Raw genomic sequence first — 27,194 nt, forward strand, 5'->3', positions numbered from 1 at the left:
CACACTCCTCTTACCCATCAGAAAAATTTCGAACACAAGTTTATGAAATATTAAAGAAAATAAAGTAAAATATATATATCGGGTGTTCTACAGCATCCGCCGTTTCCTGCATCCTATTCGCCATGCTTTTCGGTCACGAATATCTTCCTCATTGAGTTGTCTACTGTTCATTGCTTTCTCTACATCTTGTATCTATGTTCTCTTCGGTCTGCCTCTTTTTCTTTTCTCTGGTGGTGCATACTGGATCATTTTCTTGGGCCATCTTTTTGGTCCCATTCTCTGGACATGCCCGTACCATATTAATCTTTTTTGTTCTATTCTGTCTATAATATCCTTTTCTACTTCCATTCTTTCTTTTATTTCTTCGTTTGGGATATGCAGCAGTTTAGATATTCTGCAGCTTCTTCTAAGCGCGTCCATTAAGCTTGAAGTCTTTTATTTTATTGGTCTTTTACTTCCCACACTTCCGAGTTGTACAGGACAATTCCTTCCACGATAGTTTGGTAGATCTTTTTCTTTGTCTGATTTTGTTGTCCTGTACTCCACCAAATGCCATTCAGCTGTTTTATAGCTTTTCTTCCTTGACTTATTCGATATTCTATGTCTTGATCGCATGTGGAGTTATTGTCAAAAATAGAACCTAGATATTTAAATTCATCACATCCTTTTATGTATTCCCCTTCTAATTCTAAGTCTTCAGTATCACCTCCGACTACAAGGTATTCAGTTTTCTCCATGCTCATTTCCAAACCCCATTTTCGGTACTCCTCTTTCAATTTTCTAATCATGTAACTGGCGTCATCTTTATCAGCAGCAATCACAACTTGGTCGTCAGCAAATAGCAACGTATACAAATAAGAATCTTCTACTGGTATCCCCATTGTTTGGCATTTCCTAGTCCAATATTTTAACACATTTGTAAGGTAAATTTTAAATAAAGTGGGCGACAGACAGCATCCCTGCAAAAGGCCTTTCGAAGTTTCAAAGGTATTTGAAAGTTTCGTTCCAATTTTAATTGCTGTTGTTGCATTAGCATAGAGATCTTTTATTGTTTGGATGTATTTTCTATTTAAAGTGGTTTGTTGTAATACCTCAAACATTTTTTCTCTGGGAACGGTATCGTAAGCTTTTTTTAAGTCTACAAATACCATGTGAGTTTCTAGATTTCTCTAGCAGAACGTTTTTCTAGTAGTTGCCTTATGCAGAAAATGTTATCTGTGCATGATCTACCTGCCCTAAATCCACTTTGTTCTTCGGAATCTTGCCACTCCTTTTCTATCCGTTTCTTTATATTAATAAAGTAAAATAATTATTTAAAAATAAAATAGCAAAGATGTGACGTTTGTAACGTTACACACTCCTTTCACCCATCAGAAAAATTTTCAACACAAGTGAGAAATTTTTCTCAAAGAAAACAGGAACCTTACACCTCTTATGTCCGCTATTTATCGGCCTGTGCCGACAGACAATTATTACGAACAGGCCCCTGATTCTAATTCATTTCGACAGTCGCAATTTCATTTCGACACCGCCATGACAGCAACTGGGGATATTAACCTTATCATGTTGAGACTGCTCAGAATTTGGGTTGGCGCTTCGGTTTCTTGGATTTTGTTGATAGTCTGGGAAAATTATCGAAATAATACCATTTTTGGGAAAAATTATTTACCAGCTATTTTATTGCTAAAATCGAATCTTAAGATTGCATATATTAGTAATATGGGGTATGACAAGTCCGCAGAAAGTGTGTTATTTTATTTATAAACAAATTAGCACTCCTAAATCTTCTTTTTTTTTCAATTAGTGGTCTGTAACTCCTATAATTTTTCCTTTGAGCCAAAAACACTCAAATAAAAATTCACCGTAATTTAGTTCTGCACAAAGTTATTTTTTTTCCGATTTCCTTCAACAAAAATTTTACTCAGAAAATCCGAGTTTTCCCAAAAAATCTGCCATTTTCAATTAAAATTTTAGGGAAGTACCTAATTATTTATCAATAATTAAATAATTGAAGACATGAAAGATTTATTATAGTAGATTATACAGAGGGGCTAAATTATGGAATAAATTCATTTCTTTAAAACGGACGATTTTGGAGCAAAATCCCGAAACAGGTCGATTTTTATTTTTAAATTACAATTTTTTGGCATATATTTCATACTAGTGACGTCATCCATCTGAGCGTGATGACGTAATCGATAATTTTGTTAATGGGAATAGGGGTCGTGTGGTAGGTCATTTGAAAGGGCGTTTAATTCTCTATTCAGTAATATAAACATTAATATCATTAGGTGTTTATACAGGGTTGCCAAAAAAAAATTTTGAATTAAATTAATTGGCGCAAAAAGAAGAATGTATGTAATTTATTTAACTCAAAATACATTGTACTGCTGTCAGAAAATAGAAAAAAAGGTTTATTTCACAAATAAACATTTCTTTTCGCTTAAATTAAATCACAAACAGCCTCCCTCCTACCTATTGGCAGTTTGAACTTTTAATTTAAGCTAAAAGCAATGTTTATTTGCAAAATAAACATTTTTTTCTATTTTCTGACAGCAATAGAATGTATTTTGAGTTAAATAAATTACATGCATTCTTCTTCTTGCGTCAATTAATTTAATTCAAAATTTTTTTTGGCCTCCCTGTATAAATATTGATATTAATGTTTATAATACTGAATAGAGAATTGAACGCCTTTGTAAATGAGCTACAACACGAACCCATATTCCTATTTAAAAAAAATAAGTACGTCATCACGCTCGGATGGATGACGTCACTAGTTTGAAATATATGCCAAGAAATTTAATTTAAAAATAAAAATCGACCTGTTTCGGGATTTTTCTCTAAAATCGTCCATTTTAGAGAAAATGAATTTATTCCATAATTTAGCCCCTCTCTGTATATCAGGAGACCGGCGACAATCTAACCAATAGTTTAGCAATAATTAAAATATTAATTAAAAAATTTCGGTCGAAATAATAACCAGAAAGATTATGATACACCAGAATAACTATGATTTTCATATAAAAAAGCACTATACCTATTCAACGTACCTTACAGGATTGAAATTGGACCATTTGAGCGGTCTCAGGAATGTTATAAAGAAACAATTTTTTGGCTTATAAACAAATAGAACCCCTCAGAAAATATTAGATTAAATTAAATTAAGTTAACGCTGTTGAAAAGAGCACGGCTTCTGTGTCCTTTTCGAAGAAAAACAAATTGAATTGCGAGGAGTGATTCCAGGTATAACCGGTCAAATTTGACCGGCATTTGCGACAGAGTTATAAACAACAGGATTTTAATCTTTGAACCATTAGATACCTTTTAATTCCGGTCCTCTTTGTACATACAAATTTTCATATCTTCAAGACACTCATAACAAAAAAGATTTATGTCACTGTCACCAAATTATTTAATTATTGATAAATAATTACTTCCCTCAAATTTTAGTTGAAAATTAAAGATTTTGTTTGGAAAACCCGAATTTTCCGAAGAAAATTTCCGTCGAAGGAAATTGGAATAAATTATCAATGTGCAGAATTAAATTACTGTCAATTTTTATGTGAGTGTTTTGGTTTAAAGTTAAAATTTTCGGAGTTATAGAGCAATAATAAAAAAAAAGATTTCGGAGCGCTAATTTGTTTATAAACAAAATAGCACACTTTCTGTGGACTTTGCACAGCTATATTACTAATATAGGAAATCTTAAGATTTGATTTCAGCATGTCCAGCAATAAAATAGCTGGTAATTAATTTTCCTTGTTTTTTACTAATTTTCCCAGATTATTACCTCACATCTTTCATTGAGTTGATGATTCATGTTGTGGACATTCTCAATTATTATATTTCTAATTTAATACTATTCTATCTAATTCCTCAAAACAAGCAAATTTCAATTAAACCCAGCTATATTATAATACCTTTTGATTTAGTTTTCCTTGCAAGAAATAAACAAAACACATCTAAACTAAACCTAACCTCGCTTTTGGCCATTCATTCATCTCCGTGTCAAATAATTTCGACAGTCGCCATATTGAAAGCGACTTGTTTTTGGTCGAAATTTGATTTAGAATCAGGGCCCAGATAGTTATTAAGCAGGGGCGCCACCTGGTGTAAAGTATTGGGGGTGCACACATAATATAGATATAAAAAGTCCTTGAGGCCCTATTTCCCTAGGTAAAATTTTTTGAGTGTCGTCAAATTGTAAAAATCAAAGGACCTTTTTAAAAAATTACAATAAATAATGTATTTTATTGACTTAGATAAATTCAAGTCTTCAAGACAAGTCGTCTGTTATTTTTTAGATAAATTCTTCAATAACCAATTCAGTAAAATTTGAAAGGACCCCGCAACACTCCTTATGGAAAAGTGGTCCCGGTCAAATTTGACGAAAGTTTGGTTAATGATACTTCTCGATGTGTAGATTAAAAAAGTCTATAGGACCAGGGTCTGAATGTCTGAATAACTACTATTCTCGAGCTACAGCCTTCTGAAGTTATTGGATTCGAGTGCTCGGTTTACGTTAAGTGCACTAATTCACGGTCAAGTGAACGAAAATATTTATTATTGGAAGAAGAGACACTCATTTTCTTCATGCATACTTGCGTCTTTTATATGAATTTGTGGTCAAAAATAGATGCATCGTATTTTAGTCTTCAGAAAACCTCCGAAAATCCTCAGAAAACTAAAGAAGTGCGATATAAAATGTGCTACTAGAGCAATATAACAGTTATCATGTTTTCATGAATGCTTCACAGTTATGCAATACCAGCAAAGCTGGCGTTCCATCTTATCTTTAGAATACTACTGAACAGTGGCGGATCTAGGGGGAATGGGGGAATTCCCCCCGTAACACGGTCCAGAACTAAAGAAAAAGTTGTCGAAACATAAAAATACATTAGCTGACATGAAACTTGTCCCGCATATCAGATATAAGACAAGTAGAGAACATTAACTTGATCTCAATACGAAAAAAAAACAAAGTACCTGGTAGTCAATAAACGCTAAATATTAATAATTATAATTGTCTATGGAAAAATCGGGTTTAAGTCATCTTCGACTATCTGTACGTTAAATTTTTGTTGATTTCGGTTAGATGCATCATATTTCGTGTTAACTAACGACCTATCAGGATACTTAACATTGGCTTGATGTCTTGCAGAGCCTAAAATTCATAACACACTGGTTATATGAGCACAAATACCCACAGTTCTCGCACCACATTAACAGATACAACAGTAGTACCCTCTAATCGGTTCTTCTGCAGGCTCTTCTTCATCAACCGTGTAGGAAATTAATATTTGGTGTTTTATAGCTTGCCGAAACCTAGAAAATATTCAAACTCTTATAAATCCCGGTTTATCCATATTCTCATCAATTTGAAACTCTTCGTCATTGTCTCTAATTATTTTATCTTGTATGTAAGACGGTGTCAGTTTAATTTGATATATCTCAGTCGTAAGGTCTTTTAGGTATTCCAAGTCGAAAACAGGAAAGTTGGCAAAATCATGATTATGAAGCCTTCTCCATTGACCATTTCTTCTAATCAGATTATCAGTCTCAACTCTAGCTTGTACAACATTGGGAATTAATATCCTCTGTAATAATTGTTGAGCATCTTCAGCTATAGCACCTTCCATTGTACAATATTTTGTATTAAAAAGTTCATCATCACAGGCTCTAGAACTCCTGGTGGTCCTCGGTCTGTTCAAGAATCAGCTTCCATTCCTTCCTATCATTTGCCTTTGTTTTCCAATTTCGTACTCTTAAGACCATCTGTACATAATTCGCAAATATTTTACGGCTATCCCTACTTTTTCTGTCTTTACACGGCAAATTACGTGTAGTAAAATTCTCACTGGTATGGATATGTAAACATTACTAGAACGTCATTCTACTTGACAATGTCATGATTAACTTTAAAGAGATGGCTTTTGAATGTTCTTGGATAACAGTTATTTGTATAATTGCAAATTATTAATTCAGTTAATAAATATGATAATTTTTTCACTAACTATGTATTCAGTGATTATAATAATTTATAAGTATGTACAACAAAAACTAATACTCAATCGAGAGAAGAAGAAAAGGGTTAAAGGGATTTTTTAATAATATATTGTTACTATGGAACGCTTACAATTTTGAACATCTTTAACAACAAAATACTTGGATCACAGAATATATTATCCTGATGTATTCTCTGCTTGGATCTTCCACAAATAATACACAATAAATAACTTTTTATTAAGTTCACGTCTTAAATCAATTATCTATCAAATGCACTATATATCAACATTATTTAATATTAAAAAGAGATGGAGAAAGTACTTTGACAGCTTATTAAATGAAGAATTTGACAGACAGCCGGTAGAGTCAACGGAGACAGTAGCAGCAATGGTCACCAAAATAACCAACGAGGAAGTGGCTCAAGCGCTTCAAAAAATAAAGAAAGGAAAAGCGGTAGGACCAGATGATATTCCTGGGGAAGTATGGAGAGCCTTGGGAGAGACAGGAACAAGGTGGGTAGCAGGTCTATTTAATAGAATTATGGAAGTCGGACAAATGTCAGACGAATGGAGAAGCAGTATACTGGTACCTGTTTACAAAAACAAGGGAGATATACAACAATGTACAAACTACAGGGCTATAAAACTGCTTAGCCACACCATGAAAATATGGGAAAGAGTAATTGATAGAGGGATACGTGAAGAGACCGAAATATCCGAGAATCAATTTGGCTTTATGCAGGGTAGATCAACAACAGATGCAATTTTCATTATAAGGCAGTTGATGGAAAAATACAGGAGTAAAGAAACAAACGCTCATATGGTATTCATTGATCCTGAGAAAGCATATGATAGAGTTCCTCGAGAGATTCTGTGGTGGGCACTCAATAAGAAAGGAGTCCCTGGTGAATATGTAAAGATTGTGAGGGATATGTATGAGGGAGTAACGACTAGTGTCAGGACAGGTGTGGGAGAGACTGATAAATTTCATGTGAAAGTAGGATTGCACCAAGGCTCTGTGCTTAGTCCGTATTTATTCTCATTAGTTTTGGACCAGATAACAGCGAAACTACAGGGTAACATTCCATGGTGCTTAATGTATGCTGATGATGTCGTGTTAGTAGGAAATAGTGAAAGAGACTTAGAACAAAAACTGGAACAGTGGAGACAAGCTCTGGAGGAAAAAGGTTTAAAACTTAGTAGGACAAAAACAGTATTTGGAATGTTCATTTAAAGATGGAGCTACTACAAATAAAATGGTATCTTTGGATGGTGAAATGATTGTGAAAAGCAATAGTTTTAAGTACCTAGGATCGGTATTACAGAGTAATGGAGAAATAGATGGAGATGCATGCAGTAGAATTAGAGCTGGATGGATGAAGTGGAAAGAAGCGAGTGGTGTGTTGTGTGACAGAAAAATTCCAATGAAGCTGAAGGGAAAATTCTATAAAACAGCCATAAGACCGGCTATGATGTACGGAACTGAAAGTTGGGCAGTGAAAAAGAAAGAGGAACAACGAATGCATGTGGCGGAAATGAGAATGCTTAGATGGATGAGTGGAGTGACAAAGAAGGATAAAATTAGAAATGAGTATATTAGGGGAAGTCTAGGTGTGGCACCAATTGATGCCAAAATGAGAAAGCATAGGTTAAGATGGTTTGGTCATGTTCAACGTCGAGACGTTAATCACCCAATACGAAGAATAGCTGAAGTGCAGATTCCTGGAAGGAGTAGGAGAGGAAGACCAAAGAAAACCTGGGGGGAGGCGATAAAGCAGGACATGTTGGTAAAGGGGATTAACATTGATATGACCCAAGATAGAATTGTGTGGAGAAATGCAATTAGGGAAGCCGACCCCGCATAGGGATAAGGCAAAGAGAATGATGATCAACATTATTTAATCAACAACTCAAAATATTCTCGATGCCATGTCAAATATTTAAAATTGTTACTGATTGTCACGTCACTGTCTGACTGACAATGTGCTGACAATATTCTATTCGACTGAGTGCGTTGTAAGACAAAGATAGATTTGGAAAATATTACCACGGACATTGTGTTCATTTTTTTTGAATCTTGAAAAAAATTAAAAAAATATTTTTGAAAAATTTAAACGCAGAATGAAAGAATAAATTATTACCGAGGGTCGAAAGTCTCTTAGAATAAATAAAAAGTTTATTTTGAATGAGATATTTGAAATTAAAAATCACACTAAATTTTCTCTTAGCTTTTCACCCTTGTAACAAACATAGAAGTTCTCAGGGACTTTCGGCCATCGCTAATAACGTAATCTTTCATTCTGCGTTTAAATTTTTCAAAAATACTTATTAGTTTTCTCAGGATTCGAAAAAAATGAATCCCCATTTGAATAGCATTGCAGCCGAAAATACGTACCCATCCTCTTAACACCCGTATCTCGTCTTCCACCTGGCCCTTAAATGGTACTCTGGGCCTACGTCTATTCCTCACACCATCCGGTCTTTGGTTATAAATGTGTTTTGACGGCTTCATCCCGTTCATTCTCGTTAAATGTTTTCTTTATTTCTGGAGCATGTTACGGGTGGAATTATCTCATTCCCCCCTAGATCCGCCAATGTTCAGTAGTATTCTAAAGATAATGTGGAACTGCAGCTTTGCTGGTATTGCATATCTGTGAAGCATTCATGAAAACATGATCATTCTTATATCGCTCTAGTAGCACATTTTATATCGCACTTCTTTAGTTTTCTGAGGACTTTTCGGAGGTTTTCTTAAGACTAAATTACAATGCATCTAGTTTTGACCATGAATTCATATACAACACGTAAGTACGCATGTAGAAAATGAGTCTGTCTTCTTCCAATAATAAATATTTCACTTGACCGTGAATTAGTGCACTTAACGTAAATCGAGCACTCGAATCCAATAACTTCAGAAAGCTGTAGCCCGAGAATAGTAGTTATTCAGACCCAGGTCCCATGGACTTTTTTAATCTACACGTGGGGACCACTTTTCTATAAAGAGTGTTGCGGGATCCTTTCTTAAATCATTTTTTTTTATTGAAAACATTGCGAGTGCTGTTAGTCGATCCTAGCACATAGCCATTCTAAGAAAAGTTTGGTTTTGATACGTTTCAATGCAGAGAAACATCGTTCTGCTTCTGCAGTTGTCACTGGCATCGTAACAAGTAAATGAAGAATTCAAAATATTTCAGAAAAATCGTCTTGTAAATTATTTTCAATCAAAAATTACTTAAGTGGACTCCCCCGGATAGTTAAAATCGGATCTTCTATTTTGTTCTTTATGATTCCTCTTCTCTAAATATGTAGGAAACACGGAAAGCGGTAAAAAGTATTTATAGTAGCACCTACACAATCAGTAAGTTTTTTCACAAATCTCCATGTTAAATGATCATTTATAATCCCGACCTTTGCACTTTGGTACATTCGTAATTAACAAATTTGGTTTAGATATTTTTAATTGTTCTTCTAAATATAATAAAGAAAATTTAATTGATGTTAAATATTCCACGCTAACATTCACATCCACAAATCCCTCCATTCTTAATTTTGTTCCGAAATTCGAACTTCACAAAAGCATGTGCGCCATGCACGTTAAAATCACCATAAGATCACAGTCAACTTGTGCACTTGTGGCCATCTAAACTTGTGGGCTATAGCAGGAAGCGGGGTGTGTGGTGAGTTTTATTTTGCCCTATGATAAGTCATTGGGATAGGAGCCACCGTAAGAGCGGTGAACGAGAGGTTCTGTCTAAGGCCTCGCATTCGTGAAGTTTCCTCTTCGAAATAGAATAAAAATAATTAAATATTACCTATTACTTATAAACTCCTTGGATTTGTGATTTAAATTACTGTAGTTCTAGATTAAAATGTTATTTATATAATGATAAATTTTAGATATGAAGGTTTGTGTGAAAATAATTTTGGGGGTTCACGTGCACATGTGCACTTATGGAGAAACCGCCACTGTTATCAAGTATTCTGCACTCCGACGTATAGAGAATTTTCTTTGTCTCTAGATAGATGTCGCTAACGCGTCCGTACGCATTTAATATTTTATTTATATGCATACTTCGACAGCTTGGATTCAGTTCTCTTCGGGATACACCACAGGCGGCTCTGAAGACGCTGAAAAGCAGAAACCTTGGTCAGCCGATGGTGGTGCAGAATTGCCAGATGAAATTTCTTAATCTCCCTATACGGGAGCTTCAAATTCCCCTAGAAACCCCTAGTTCAGTTTCCAAGCACGGAACAAAAAATTGTTTGCTATTCCGTGTGTGATAGAACAAAAACAAGACATTGTCATTTGTCAGCTGTCAATTTAATATTATATGACGTCATTCTTCTTCTTTTTTGGGGCAATGTCATTGACAATTTACCCAGTTAAATCACGAAAAAGAAGAAGTTGTCATTTGTCAGCTGTCAAATAACCTCTATATTCTTCTTATTCTTTTTTTGGACTGTCCTTGACAATTTACCATTGACATATTAAGCGTAGACAAGGCATACTCACCAAAAAAATGTAACGCGGAAACAGCATGGAAACAGTCGATCGGTGGTATATCTATCTCTTTTAACCAAGCGATCCCGCGCATGTGACAGACAAAGATGGCTAGACCACTCAATCCTATGTCGGCGTTACACCTCGTTGCATTGAGTGGCATATGACTAGCCCGGGCTATCCTTAACATGTCTCTGCACTTTACCCAGTGTTGTACCCATGCACTGTTATCCTTAATGGCAATTACGGTTCATTCTCTTTAATTCTTGACTAAACTGGAAAGGTGGCGCCACTAAAGACTTTTCCAAATGCGCATGTCATCGCATCTGCAGAAACTGCAACAGCGTTGCCACATTTAGTAGATTTCTACTTTTTTGGTAGATTTTTGATATTCTTTAAAAAATTCTAGTATATAGGCAATATTTTTTAGTAAATTTTTGGTATATTTCAACATTTTGTTATGGTTGAAATAAAATTTGCTTTTTATAGTATTTACCCCATTTCTAAATTAGTTTTCAGACATTTTGTTACAATTTCCCAATGTCATTACCGAAAATAAGATTCAGAACGTAGATGATGAATAGGGCTTTTCATCGATTGTCATTTGTTTCGAGCTTCTGTCATATGTTATATGATCTGTGTATAATATTAATATACACGGATTATACAAAATATGACAAAAGCTCGAAACAAATGACTGTGAATGAAAAGCCCTATTTAAAGGCCGCGTCTCACCATCAAATAATTTGATCAAACAGTTTGAGCAAACTCGGGAAGTACGTCAAAGTGACGTCACAATTGCAGTTTTTTGAAATTCTAAAATCTGTGCTCTCACTATCAGTCTAGTTTGATCAAATTTTTTGAATTGAGTTGTCTAACTTGTTTGTACTTTATTTAAAATTAAAATTTTTTTTCACAATGAACACTCAGGATGTGACGTCACTAACTGTCACTTTCAGTTTGCTCAAACCAGTTTGATCAAATTATTTGATGGTGGGACACGGCCTTTACAGAGAAATGAAACTGGATTCTGGTGCAGTTTCAACAAACTTGCAGATTTCAAGTAGCAGTGCAAGCAGTATATCAGGTGTTATTGAAGAGTTATGGCATTCGGTTAGCCTATTAGAAGCTAACGATGGAAAACTAAAATATCTAACTTTGCAAAACAAAAAATGTTGTGTTTACGTGTTTCCAATGTAAAATGCGAAAGAATTGTGTGAAGAATTTGATCCTGACATGCAGAAATCAGTGGATGACAAAATATTATATGCAAATATTAAATATGAAACTAATAAAAATTAATTATAGTTTTTTCCCAGTTAAAATCTAAAAAAGTTTGGTTTTTTTACAAATATTCATATAATATTAATTTCTAGTTAGTCAGCTGTTGTTTTTATTATAAAAAGTCCTAAATTATATACAAATACGTTAATAAAGTTTTATAGTATATTTTAGTTTTTGATTTAGTAGATTTTAGCTAAACTTACAGACTTACAGTAGATTTTCTAAATAAAATGTGGCAACGCTGTGCAGAAATGTCATTTTATTTTGTCTTGTCAATGGCATCTGATCTGATGACATCGTTGTTTGTTTAGGGTCATTTCATATGAAATCAACCAATAAAATGGTGACTTTGGATTTTCATCTTCCCGATTTTGATAATTTTTGGTACACTTATTCTACTTATAAAGTAGATGAAAAATCTGAATTTTCAAATTTTTTGGTCCAGTAGTTTTTTTGTAATTAATTTTTGAAAATTACAAAATTACCAAATTTTGCTCTTACATAGGTATAGAAAAATAGGAATATCTGTAAAACTACTTATTGGATATGCATGAGCGATACCTTGTTAAAAAGGTCTTTTAAAGGCCTTTCAAACGATGTGTCACATGACACATTTTCAAAATAAAAAAATTGAAAAAAATTTTGAAAAATTTTTTTTTTATTTTTTTCAAAAACACCATTTTTATTTTTTTTCAAAAAAATATATATTTTTTGCCAATATTTTAGTGAGATACTGACCAAATTTTAAGATGGAGAAATCATGGGTTTAGGTACAAAAAATAAATAAAGTTTTCAATACACATGACTTTACCTTAAAAAATTAACTTTTTATTAAAGCTAATTTGGTTTCTCTTGGTTTTTGTAAAACTTATTTTGTTTCTATGAACCACTTTTTAAACTAGATACAAAAACTTGCATGTTCACGTTTTAGCTAGGCCACACCTCAATTTCCCTGATTGGTCAGTCTTAGAAATAAATTAGAATGCATGTTTTTGCAGGAAAAATCCTGCATAAAAGAAGCACAGGGGTAAACTCATTTTTAATTTATTTGAGCTCAACAAATAGACGTTGGCGTATCTATTGTGGTGTAAGAGTACGTGTTTAAAACTGTAAAAAAATTGCAAGTGTTGTTTTTTGAAAAATAGTGATTTAGGGGTTACGGCAAAACAATGTCTGAAAACCAGGCAAAAGAATTGTACAAGCATTCAACTAAGTGTTGTGATCCATTTAAAACTGGAAAACATTCAGGAAAACTTAGAAATGTTACTGAAGCCATGTGCAATCGCGTCGACATAAAAAAAGGAATGAAGATTTGTGATGGGTGTAGGCTAAAGTACATGAAGACTTTGAAAAATGCTGAATCTGCTGAAGCCGGGTAAGTTTTAATTTATTATTTTTTTTACAAAAGTAAACATCTACATTGGATTTTTTTATTATATAGACATGAACTTTATTTATTTATATTAAAAAAATATTTTTTATTTATTTTATAATTTTTTTGTAACTTTAACACTTATTCAGTTCTTTTTTTTTCAGACCTTGAACAGAAAATCCATCCCCCAATTTTAAAGCCGAACCTAAGGTTGGACCAGACCTGTCTTTAGAGCTACTTAACCAATCACTTGAGCTTTTAGGAGAATCACCAATTAAAAAGAAAAGATTGACAATGCAGAAAGCGGAAAAGGTTAAAACTGTTATTGAGAAAAAATTAAGAGAGGAAAGACGAGCTGAAACTGAAGAGCCACCTGTTGAAGCTGTAAAAGAACATGAATGCGAGATGGTACAGCAATTAAAGAAGAAATTTAGGGAACTTACAAAAAGGAGCGAGAAAATGCATTTGCTATCCTGCCTGCCTATTAGTTGGAGTAGATCAAAAATAGTGAAAGAATTCGGAGTCAGTCAGTATATGGCAAGGGCTGTTAAGCAGATGGTAAAAGAAAAAGGGATTCTGTCCACCCCAAATCCAAAGCCAGGAAAAACGGTTTCCCCTGAAATAGTCAAGTTAGTTACAGAATTTTATTTAAGAGATGACATAAGTCGTATGATGCCAGGAAAAAAAGACTGTGTTGTGGTCAAGCAAGAAAACCAGAAAGAACACGTTCAAAAACGCTTACTTTTAGCCAACTTAAAAGAAATTTATGCCCTATTTAAACAAGAGAATTCTGAAGTTAAAGTTGGATTTACAAAATTTTATGAGTTAAAACCAAAAAATTGCATATTAGCAGGACAAAGTGGAACACACTCAGTATGTGTTTGCACTATTCATCAAAACATTAAATTAATGATTAATGGTTCAAAACTGAATAAAATAATTGTTAATGAAAATAACAAACCTAGCTATCCGGATACTATGCTTGCTTAACCAAAATAATGTGTAATCCCCCAAATATTGATTGTTATTTGGACCGATGCTTAACATGTCCTGGCATAGAAAATTTGAAAAATCATCTTATGGAAAAGTTCAATGAATCCTTCATTGATAATGTTTCCTACAAAAAGTGGATTTCTGTTGACTGGTGCAATATGGAAACGGTGATTAAATCTACAGAAGATTTTGTTGAAGACTTTGGTGAAAACCTTTTAAAATTAAAAACACACTCATTTATTTCAAACATTCAAAAGGAATTTTATAATGAGACCAAAAATAATTTAAAAAATGGAGAAGCGCTCATTACGTCAGATTTTGCAGAGAATTACTCATTTGTTTTACAAGATGAGGTACAATCGTACCATTGGAATAATTCGCAAGCCACCCTGCACCCATTTGTGATTTACTACAGAAATGAGCAAGGAGAAATAAAGCATATGAATTATGTTTTCATATCTGATTGTTTAATACATAATACAATAGCTTTTCATTTATTTCTAACTGTGTTGATACCGGAATTGAAAAATGAAATTATGAATCTATCAAAAATATTCTACTTTTCTGACGGATGTGCCGCTCAATATAAGAACAAAAAAAATTTTTTAAATCTGTCCTACCACGAAAAAGATTTTGGTCTTACAGCTGAGTGGCATTTTTTTGCCACATCACATGGTAAAAGTGCCTGTGATGGTCTAGGAGGCACAGTCAAAAGATTGGCCACTAAGGCCAGTTTGCAAAGGCCTTACGAGAATCAGATACTAACACCAGAGCAATTATTTCAATTTGCCACCGAAAATATTCACGGAATCACTTTTAAGTACTGTTCAACTGAAGAATATAATGAACATACTCAAAAATTAGAACCAAGATTTGCTAAAGCCCAAACAATACAAGGGACACAAAAAGTGCATGCGGTTATTCCTTTTTCAGAAACACAAATCATAACCAAAAATTATTCATTAAGTTCTGATCAACAAAAACAACTAATTCAGAAAGATTTGTCAGAATTAAATCAAATGGAACTTAAACTAATTGAATCTGGATTTGTAACGGTAGAGTATAACAATGCTTGGTGGGTGGCTTGTATTATAGGCAGAAATGATGAGACAAATGAAATTAAAGTTAGTTTCTTGCATCCAAACGGGCCAGCCCCCTCCTTTTATTACCCCAAACCTAAATCAGATATTCTAATTATTGAAAGAAAAATGATTTTAAGAAAAGTTCAACCCATTACCGCTACAGGTCGGACTTACACACTGACAAAGGAGGAAATGTCAGATTCCACCCACATTTTGGAAAGAAAAATAACTTTAAAAAATATTTAATTTATTTGAAATTTAGAGAAGCGTTTGTGTTACTTATAAAAAATTATTGTTTTCTATATTATAGCATGTATCTTTGACTTTTATGTGTTTTACTTAAAAAAGCTACCATTTTTTACATGTTTGAATATTGTTTTATTTTTTTTTTTCATATGGAACACATCATTTCTCCATCTTGAAAATTGGTGTGTGTCTTAGTAAAACATTGAAAAAAAATATATATTTTTTTCAAAAAAATAAAAAATGGTGTTTTTGAAAAAAAATAAAAAATACTTTTTTCAATTTTTTTGAAAAAAAAATGTAATTTTAAAATGTGCCATGTTATACATTATTTAAAAGGTTTTTAAAAGACCTTTTAAACAAGGTATCGCTCATGAATTTCTGATAAGTAGTTTTAGAGATATTCCTATTTTTCTATACTTATGTAAAGGCAAAACTTGTCAATTTTATCATTTTCAAAAATTAATAACAAAAAAACTACTGGACCAAAAATTTTGAAAATTTAGATTTTTCATCTACTTTATGGATAAAATAAGTGTACCAAAAATTATCAAAATCGGAGAGGGTGTCTGCCAAACCCCTGGTTGATTTGATATGAAATGACCCTTTACATTTTACACACGTGTTTGGATTTATTTTATTAAATTGTTTTTTTACTTATAGATTAGCTATATATAACAAAGACCTTTGTTCTCTTACTATAAAGTAAAATATTCAGTTTGTGTGCAAACTTTTGAATCAATGGTGTTTAAATGCTGTGTACCAAACAGGACTGAGAAGTAAGGAATATTCTTTTGGGTTAGTTAGCATCCATGTAATTTAAAAATTTTGTGTTAATTTCGGCGCTGCCTTAATGTCAGGATTGATGTGTTTATAAACTCGGCAATGTTACAAAAAGATACTGGAAATATTTTAATTTTATTATGAGCTTTAATTTTGGTACTTTCCTGTAAATTGTGCCGTTAATTTTTTAAATAAATATTTTAATTTTTGAATTTTGTTTTTCTACCTTTCCTATTATATGAACTATGTTTATAATTGCAGTAAAAGACTCCATAATGTAATGCAAATTACAAGAAATAATCGCTAATGTAAGAAACAATTGTCGATTATTTTTATAATTTGCATTATGTTATAGAATCTTGTTTTACTACAATAATAAGCAACAAAGCTTATTTGAATGTTTAAAATTCCCGCCATTGTCCATTTAGTTCATGACTAAACCGGACAGAGGGCGCTGTATACATTGCAATTTTACGTATTAAAGAGTTGCCTATCTATTCTACTTATATATACCTTATCTATGGTTGTACCTATGAAAGGAAGAAAACTGTATCGTTAAATCTGAATTCTACATCTTTAATCACTGTGTGCTAGGTGGCGCCAGCAATACATATAAAAATTATGCCAAACTTTAAAAATCACTAGATTTCAAAGATAAATCAAGAATTAGACCTAGATTCGGGGAAAATCCCTAGACATGGCAGGCCTGTGGTGGTGGCCCCCGAATCGAATTTAATCTAGAGCTGTCTTTCCTTAAAATGAAAATACTTTAAATTTTTTTAGGAGTTAATCATAGCCGACTGCGGAGAATTTAAAGCTGACGAACCTTGGAATATAAAAGAAGATGACGGCACTGAGGATAAATATCCGCCTTGGCCTGACGATTGGGAAGAACAAGATCCGGATGTGCCATTGATGGAACAAACTTTAAATAACATAAAGAGTTCTGGTAACTTCTATTTTAATAAACAAGATTTTGCGAGGGCAGAACGAAAATACGTCAAGTGTTTGAGGTATGCGGATTGGTATCTGAGCAAGAAAAAACAACCCACTCTGGAAAAAAGTATACGATTGACGTTGATGATGAATTTAGCCAGTGCGAAGTTGAAGAGGAATAAATACAAGGAAACCGCATATTTGTGCACGGAGGTTAGTATTGAAAGTTGTTCTGAAAATATATACTCGATATTATACAGTAAGCGCCACACTAGTTGACACACGAGTATCCGCTGGGAGGGATGCCATTGAGGGGATATGACATGTCGTCAGTGCTTTTCATAGTGGCATAATTACAAGGGTAGTATACTCTTAGGGAAATTGCTTCTTCCTCAAGAGGTTCAAAAGAATCCATTCAACAATAATTATTCTTCAAGAGCGCCAGGTATTCAATTATTAAAAAGATTGTACTCCGAGAATACCATCATCATCATCATCATTCTCTTTGCCTTATTCCTATGCGGGGTCGGCTTCCCTAATTGCATTTCTCCACACAATTCTATCTTGGGTCATATCAATGTTAATCCCCTTTACCAACATGTCCTGCCTTATCGTCTCCCCCAGGTCTTCTTTGGTCTTCCTCTCCTACTCCTTCCAGGAATCTGGAAGACCTAGGCGGTCGAGGTTCGAGCCCCAGCCCGGTGAATAGAAAAATAAAACGGCTGACGTCGTAGTCTAAAATTCTAAAAAGAATCTACGACTTGGTCTGGAATAAGCTGGTGTCTGATCGGCCTATGGAGGAGCGGTACGGCAAGGGATAAGGGCTTGCGGCTCGGTGACACTCCTCCATAGATCCCTACCGGAAGGGCGTTGACGCCTAAAAACGGTGTATATATATAACTTTCTGAATGAAAAATCTAAAGTTACACAATCATGCCCAATTATTTAATTAAAAATTTACAATTCTTTTATCCACAGAGAACGGCAGTTCTCACCAGTGGCGCACAACACCCCTACAAGCGACACTATATATACACGAAATTTTCGATTTTCTACTCCTGACTGAATTGAAAATTGGGCCACATCCCATCTTAAAGAATAGGAAAAGACCCGTCCATCCATATGTCACATCTCCATTTTGGTCCAAGGGTGTGAATTTTACGGCCCTTCCCATTTAGAGTCTGTTTTTCGTTCTCGTCCCCAAAACTCCCAAAAATTTCAAAAACTTAAGCCCGACCTTTGCGGCTTCTGATAGCACAGATCATTACCTTTCCAACGCATGTTTAATTTTGAAAATCGGTTATACCATTCAAAAGTTATCGAGCTCAGAAGTATGACTCAATTTTTATTTAAAAAAGGGAAAATGTTTGTGGATATGTATGTATGTATGTATGTATGTGTGTGGAAAAGTTACACCGATCTGAATTTTTTTTCTGTGTTTCAAGAGGGTGTGAGGGCTGATTCAGAACCGGTCTAATTTTTGACTTCTGACTACCGGTAAGCCAGCTAGAGGACTAGATAGATACAAAATAGCATATTTTTTGGGCGTATATATCTTGGGTTCAAGGAGAGACAGGAAAACCGCAAATACACCAAATTAATAGGGGTGAGTTAAGCTTTCAAACGGTGCTTAAGCGATCAACCTGAGACATACACACTGCTCACCATAGCCGAAAAACTGAAAAATTAAACGTTGAAAATTTTGGTTTTTCGACAATTACTCAAAATTTCAACCTACGAATTGCGCCAATAACTGAGCGTTTGTAGTAGGACTCAGGACGCGTCTAACGGTGTATATCTCATATCTGGGAAAATTCGAATTTTTTAGTTATAGGCTTCATAAGTATAATCAAATCTATTTCTTATGGGAAAAGCCATTTTTCAAGCTTAATAATTCCTGTAATACGTTCAGTTATCATACTTGATCTTGGATGCATCAGATACTACTTGTCAATACGTTTTAAACTCATGTTTAGTGATCAACATCAGTTCAGCCATTCAGAAGTTATAGAGCTCCAAAAGTATAATTGGACGGCGTCATGCAGAAAGCTACCAACCCTCAATATATCAGATATTGGGTTGGATGCATATTTGGACAACAAAATACGAGTTCTGCATTCTGTAAAAACCTATCACCTCTAGATTAATATATAACCTATAAAACTATAAAAATGGTAAGCCACATATTAAATTTATCTGATATTCTAATTTGCAGAAACCTACCAACCCACTTGGTAGTATACTTTTAATTTACAGAAACCTTCCAACCCACTTGATATTGATCCAGTGATACTGAGTCGGCTCTTAAACGACAGCAAAGATTATATACCTCAAATGACTATATCGACGTAATGCGTTCTTGTAGAAAGCAGAGACCATTGGTAGTAACCCAAATGCACGTCGAAGATTTTTTAGGCGTAATAAACATTGAGAAAAAAATTACTAATCGCAAAGTGACCGAAGATAAAGAAAAAATTAATTGGTTGAAGAGTAGGTCAATCAAAATAGAAAAGTCTGACCCATTTCGGCTAATGATACAACAATACGATTTTTCATAACCGTATCAAAAAATTTCTATCAAAAAATCTTCTCGCGGTAGAACTGCTAACGAAGAAATCTTTAGCGATTTAATACCACTGTGGCCTAACGGAAAGCCTATCGCTGAGGCGAAATTACAAAATTTAAAGGAAATGATGCACCTTATTCCTGCTGATGCATTGCCTTTTTATCAAAATTTGCAGGGTGCCAATGTAACTGAAGATGTTGAGGGTTAAAATGTCAATGTTGAAGATCTAGATTTTGAAGTGGATGAAGTAGATTAATATTAAAATTTATTAAAATAATACGTTAAATATTCATATCCTTAACTTTCCTGTAAATAAAAATAATTTTTCTAACATTACTGTTGTTTTTATTTAATATTGTTGGTAATAATTTCCCACTTTGCAAAATGCAGAAACCTACCAATCCACAAAAATTTGCCATTTTTCTTTTTAATTTACAATTAAAATGTTTAAACATGTAGAAAATACCAAAATATTTATCCACAGTCAAAAAAAAGTTACAAAGTAGTAGCAACATATTCTACAGATTTTTTAAATCAATAAAAACTTTAAAATTGATTATCTCAGTTTGCCACTATTGAGGGTTGGTAGCTTTCTGCATAACGCCGTCCAATTAGTCCAGGAACTGAAACTTTTCACTTCGTAATTTTTACAGAATGGATCGATTTGCTTGAAAATTTGAGAATAAGTAGTGGAGAGTCTAAGGATCAAAATCTGTATGATTCCGAAAGACGCTTTTACCATGGGGTGGTTGCCACCCCGTCTCGATTGTGGAAATTTCTTATTATATTTTGACCGCAAATGTTGGTAAAAACATTAATTGTAAGCAAAAAATGTTTTATTATTTTTTAATAAAATTAATAGTTTTCGATTTATTGGTTATCGAAATTTAGTTTATATCGAAAAAATTAATGTTATTAATCAATCATGGTTTATGTACTTGTAGTGGTTACGATGCTAGTTTGATTGGGCAATCCGAGTTCATTTGCCGGCCATAATTACATAATTATTAGGATGGCTGGGATATGAACTCGGATTGTCTTATCACTGGTGTCGTAAGTACTAGATCATTTGGGAGAGATTGCGACCAAGGTTCTCGTTCTCAAAACTACCAAAAATTTCAAAAATTTTAGTTCGACCTTTGCGGCTTCTGCTAGTACTGATCATTACCTTTCCAACGCACATCTAATTTTGAAAATTACCAGAGAACGGCAGTTCTCGCCAGTGGCGCACAACCCCTACATGCGACACTATATATTATATACACGAAATTTTCGATTTTCTAAACCTGACTGAATTGAAAATTGAGCCAAATCCCATCTTAAAGTTTAGGAAAAACTCGTCCATCCATATATTACTTCTTCATTTTGGTCCAAGGCTGTGGATTTTACGGCTTTTCCTATTTAGGGTCTGTTTTTCGTTCTCGTCCCCAAAACTCCCAAAAATTTCAAAAACTTAAGTTCGGCCTTTGCGGCTTCTGATAGCACAGATCATGACCTTTCCAACGCATGTTTAATTTTGAAAATCGGTTATACTGTTTAAAAGTTAGCGAGCTCAGAATTAGAACTCAATTTTTATTTAAAAAGGGGAAAATGTTTGTGGATATGTACCGGGTGTCCCAATAAGAATGGCTCTCGGCCATATCTCAGGAACCGTTTATAGTAGAGCTTTGAAATAAAAAATTTTATAACAAAAGTTGCCTCAGGAAAAGCCTGGAAATTATTTTCATAATTGTGGGACCACCGCTAGAGGGCGTAATTGAATATCAAAAATTAAAAAATCTAAATTTTACAAAATTTTCCTAATGAAGGGGCACTGGAAATCCGATCGTCGTATTCTTCATAAAATTCTACGCATATTTGATTTGACAAGTTTAGGTCTACCTTTGGAAATAAGAGGTGGGGGTGAGTGGGAACCTTGTTATGAAAAACGGGCTGAGTCCGGTTCTGCTTAATCAAATTTTGCAAACTTGGTCTTGTTGAAGACAGATCTTTTTCGTCAATGTAAAAGTTATGATTTCCAACCAACTTACTGAGTAATATGCCAGCTAGAAGGCGTTATTTAATTTTTTTCAGAAATCTAGTGTTCCTTGGAAAATATTAAATACAAACATGCATTTTTAATACCATATTACAAAATTAGACAAAATTAGCAACAGAATAGCGAAAACCGCATGTTAATACCTTTTTTCTATCTCGAGATATCTTACAAAACATGTAAATTTAAAAACGTAACTGTTACTGTTACCGGCAAACGAAATTAATTAAAAGTAGTGTGCTATGGAAACAACAAAGAAACATTTTCCAGCTGTCAACGTATATTAGGTCTTTTCAACGCTTCTCATTTGTTTCGAGCCTCGTTCATATCTCGTATATTAATATTATACACGGATTATACGGCATATGACAGAGGTTCGAAACAAATGAGAAGCGTTGAAAAGCCCTATTACAAAGAAATAAAAACAACTATTTAGTGATGACATAAACGTTCAAATTTTTGCCCATCATTTTCGTTGCAAACATTTACTCTTTCAAGAGTAGATTGAACAGCAGTCTCAATTTCTGCTTTCGATATGCTTTGAATGGCATTTAGTATTCTCTGGATAATGTATCCTAGAGTAGTGTATGATGGGCAACAATTTGAATATTTAGGTCGTCACTAAGTAGTTCTTTTTGTTCTGCGTTATATTTAATTTTAATAGTATTGTCTCTCTTTATATTGTTGTTTTAATTAATTATATTTTTATACGTTGACATCTGGAAAATGTTATTTTGTTTTTTTCCACAGCACACTACTTTTCATTAACTTAGGTTACCGGTGATAGTAACAGTTATGTATAAAATTTACACGTTTCTCGAGATATCTTGAGATAGAAAAAAGATATCGACATGCGGTTTTCACTATTCTATTGCTAATTTAATCTAATTTTATAAAGTATGAATAAAAATGCATACTTGTATTTAATATTTTCCAAAGAAACTAGATTTCTGAAAAAAATTGAATAACGCCTCCCAGCTGGCTTATTACTTATTAGGATGGTTCAAAATTATCACGCTTACATTGAAAAAAAAGATCTGTCTTCAACAAGACCCAGTTTTCAAAATTTGATTTAGCAGAACCGGACTTAAGCCATTTTTTCATAATAAGGTTCCCACTCACCCCCACCTCTTATTTGCAAAGGTAGAGTTAAACTTGTTAAATTAAATATGCGCAGAATTTGATGAAGAATACAATCATCGGATTTCCAGTGCCCCTTCATTAGGAAAATTTTGATTTTTTTATTTTTGATATTCAGTTACGCCCTCTAGCGGTGGACCCACAATTATGAAAAATAATTTCCAGGCTTTTCCTGAGGCAACTTTTGTTATAAAATTTTTTATTTCAAAGCTCTACTATAAACGGTTCCCGAGATATGGCCGAGAGCCATTCTTATTGGGACACCCAGTACATATGTATGCATGTATGTATGTATGTATGTATGTATGTATGTATGTGGAAAAGTTACACCGATCTGAATTTTTTTTCTGTGTTTCAAGAGGGTGTGAGGGCCGATTCAGAACCGGTGTAATTTTTGACTTCTGACTACCCGTAAGTCAGCTATAGGGCTAGGTAGATACAAAATAGCAAATTTTTTGGGCGTATATATTGTTATATTTCTATTTGATATGAAAATTAAATTTTGATAATTATAGACAAAGTTCAATTTAATATAAAATATTTTCAATTTTCTCAACCACGGGCATATAAATTTAGAACAACCTGTATACAACAAATTGTTATATTTAATTTTAAGAAGTGATTAAACGAAACTCGGGACAATGCGCTTAGAATGAACAAAGTGAATGACGCGTACCATTGTCGTTGTTCGCGGAAGGTTCGATCATTAGCCTATGCTAAATAAGACTCAAGTGAAATCGATAATAGGTCATTATCGTTGTTCGCGGAAGGTTCGATCATTAGCCGATGCAAAATAAGACTTAGTGGAAGTAGATAATAGATCATTAAATTTTGTAATTAGTAGAAAGTAATTTTAGAATGGGAATTAACTATTTTTCTTTTGAAATCCATTAAGCATATTTAGAAAGATTAAAAATTGGTTTTGAGGAATACTGCGAATGAGAGTTGGTGGTGGAAGTTTGATTTGTGAATCTGGAAGGGATATTTAGAAAGTAAGGGAATGAATGACAAATGGGGATCAGAATGTTTTGAGCTGTCGAGAAGTGAAGTCCAGTAGTAGACGGTAGTGTACGGAGAGTGAGAAAGCCGGTGTAGTTCCGTGAGTGTGGAGTATCTATCGTGGAACGAGAGGTAGGCCAGGTTGAGAGTAAAAGAACCTTTTTGAGCCAAGAGTTCCCGGTAGCTGATTGTAGTTTCGAAAAAGGTAGAACACAGCATCACGACAGAAGCAGGAAACGAGAGCTATACGAGCTAGTTTCAGAGGAGAACATTACTGGAAGCCAGGACGAGGTTTTGATTGCAGCCAAGGATAGCAGTAAACGGGTCTTGTGTGAAGACATTCTCAGTTCACCAGAAAAAGGTCAGTCTCATTTGTTTGGACATGAATGTATGGGTTTTCGTATTAAATACCACATTTAAAATTGAAGAAACATAATCAATAATATCAGAAAAGCTTCATCAAACTTAAATAGAATTGTTGCTAATAAATCATAATAGTTAAATGTTAATAAAAACTTTCAATTGGAAACCAAAAGGAAATAAGATTCCCATGTGTAAATGTTATGTTTAAGAATAATAAGATATAGCAAATATTAAGCAGTGATTGCCATTTAAATAAAATAAACAATATTTTGATTACAATTGTAACCCATATGTGTTATTATTTTACTCTTTTCTTTCCTATCCCGATTAGGAACCATTAAGAAATATTTAGAAGCCACGAGAGTAAGTAATTAATTTTATAATTCGCCCTGAGATTGAAAACATATTGATATGTGATCTGGTAAATTAATTAGATTATGATTAATGCATGGATTAAATTAAATGACATATAAGAATATTATCTCATATCAATAATCAAGATCACATCAATATCTTAGGTTCAAGGAGAGACAGGAAAATCGCAAATACACCACATCAATAGGGTTGAGTTAGGTTTTCAAACGTTGCCTAAGCGATCAAGCTCAGACGTACACACGGCTCAGTATAGCCAAAAAATTGAAAAACTAAACTTTAAAAATTTTGGTTTTTCGACAATTACTCAAAATTTCAACCTACGAATTGCGCCAATAACTGAGCGTTTGTAGAAGGACTCTAGGCTAATCTAACGTTGTTTACCTCATATCCGGGAAAATTAGAAATTTTAAATTATACGCTTCATAAGTATGATCAAATCTATTTCCTATGGGGAAAAACAGTTCAAGCTCAATAATTTCTGTAACAACTTTAGTTTTCATACTTGAACTCAGATGCATCAGATACTACTTGTCAATACGTTTCAAACTCATGTTTAGTGATCAAAATCGGTTAAGCCGTTTAGAAGTTATTAAGCTAGAAAAGTATAATCCAATTAACTATTATTCCCGAAATGGTTTATGTAGTTGTAGTGGTTACGACGCTAAATTTGATCTGTAACGGGTAATCTGAGTTCATTTACCGGCCATCCCAATATTTTTATTTATTCTATTTCGACTAGAAAAAAAAATCTAGTATACATTCGATGGTCACTAGATCATTTGGGAGATAATGCGACAAAGGTGACCATTTATAAAGCTTGACGTGTAATCGAGAAAAATTGCATTCAACTTCATACATTTAATTTGTATATAACTTGAAGAACTCCTGATACAAGAATAAAAACCGCTAAACGCCGTAAAAATGAGTGGCGCATACAATATTCCAGCTACAAAAGATCTAATATGAAAATTACGTGGCGCGAAAATGTATTTTCATTTTGATGCAAAACAAAATTCTAGTTTTATTTTAAAAGATTTTTCCATAATATTTGCTAAATTTGAAGTAAACGCGCCACAAAAGAGTAAATTTGATACAGTTTGAATTTTGAAACTCTTTTGTGGCGCGTTTACTTCAAATTTAGCAAATATTATGGAAAAATCTTTTAAAATAAAACTAGAATTTTGTTTTGCATCAAAATGAAAATACATTTTCGCGCCACGTAATTTTCATATCAGATCTTTTGTAGCTGGAATATTGTATGCGTCACTCATTTTTACGGCGTTTAGCGGTTTTTATTCTTGTATTATATTAACAAAGTTAATTATAAGGTTGAGCGTTTCAGATTTACATTGAACCTTTGAATCGATTGCTAATGACCAGACAAAAAAAATTATCAGATAATTTCTTGCCTGGTCACCATAAAAATTAACTTAATAAAAAATGTACCAATATGCTTAGTGCATTTATGGCCCAGAACAGATATAAATATATTGAAAAGAATTTGTAAATTGAATCCAAATTAAATCCAAAAACAGATTAACACACTTAAGTACTAATCTTAGTATTGCCATGCTCCTATTTCTCCAACCAAGACACGTGGATGTAGCCAACCCATAAAAAAACCGGCTGAAAGCCGGGATGAGACCATAAAGTTCGAACCAAATTTAGCAAAAATAACCAACTCCTACGGAATTTCCTCCATACGGGAATACCAGGTAGAAAACGGAAACCATACAAAAAAACTCAAATGCGCGAATTAGATGCATTCGTCGCTAAATCCATAATTTAATTACTTCATGCCGATGGTTTTCATTATTATAATATATTTTATGAGTATCTTGAGCATATAAAAATTCGCATGGAGAAAAAGGATCGAAAGTGTAAGGTAATAGTTAAAAGATTATCATCCTATTGTTTATAACTTCGTTGCAAATACCGGCCAAATTTAACCTTCCGATGACCAACCAACCTTTTTTTGTTACACGGATGACCAACGGGGGTAAAAAATGACCCCACGTCAAAAATGACAATTTGCAAAAAATTAAGTTGTTTTAAGAAATGTAATAATGTGTTCGTAATTTTAAAGTTAGTATTTTTTTTTTTATTAACTCCATTGAGTACAACAATCTGCCCATTGGGCATTAAGCATTTGTTATGGTAAAAAATATAGACATGTAGAGAGTTACTCCAGTGGGTAACCTCTTTACAATTCTAAAACTAAAATTTTATCAGTCTGAATACACTTTTGATTACGTTCAGTTGGTTAAGTCGGACGGCAGTTGCCGTTTTAGTCTACGCACTTCAAAGACGTCCCGCACATTTAATTGTCTGGCAAACGCATTAGGATGCACTAACACTCGTTCAAAGTATTTAACACTAAAACGTTGTATGGCTTCTTTCACGGATTCTATGGGGATGTCGTATTGAATCACCTCGTTGGATACATAGTATGGCGCATTGACTATGGAACGCAGCACCTTGTTTTGAAATCTCTGTAAGATGTTTGTATTGGAG

General features: G+C 33.6%; 1 protein-coding gene across 1 annotated transcript in view; it reads left to right on the plus strand.

Annotated features, from left to right (window-relative positions):
- The window catches only part of LOC114335204 (peptidyl-prolyl cis-trans isomerase D), a 61,776-nt gene that overhangs the window by 26,593 nt on the left and 7,989 nt on the right, over positions 1-27,194 (plus strand). The window contains exon 5 of the mRNA XM_028285401.2: positions 17,050-17,415. Within this exon, the coding sequence (XP_028141202.2) occupies positions 17,050-17,415 (366 nt within the window). The remainder of the gene's footprint in view (positions 1-17,049; positions 17,416-27,194) is intronic.

The sequence above is a fragment of the Diabrotica virgifera genome, chromosome 7 (genome assembly GCF_917563875.1).
Source record: "Diabrotica virgifera virgifera chromosome 7, PGI_DIABVI_V3a".
In the NCBI taxonomy this organism is placed as follows: Eukaryota; Metazoa; Arthropoda; class Insecta; order Coleoptera; family Chrysomelidae; genus Diabrotica; species Diabrotica virgifera.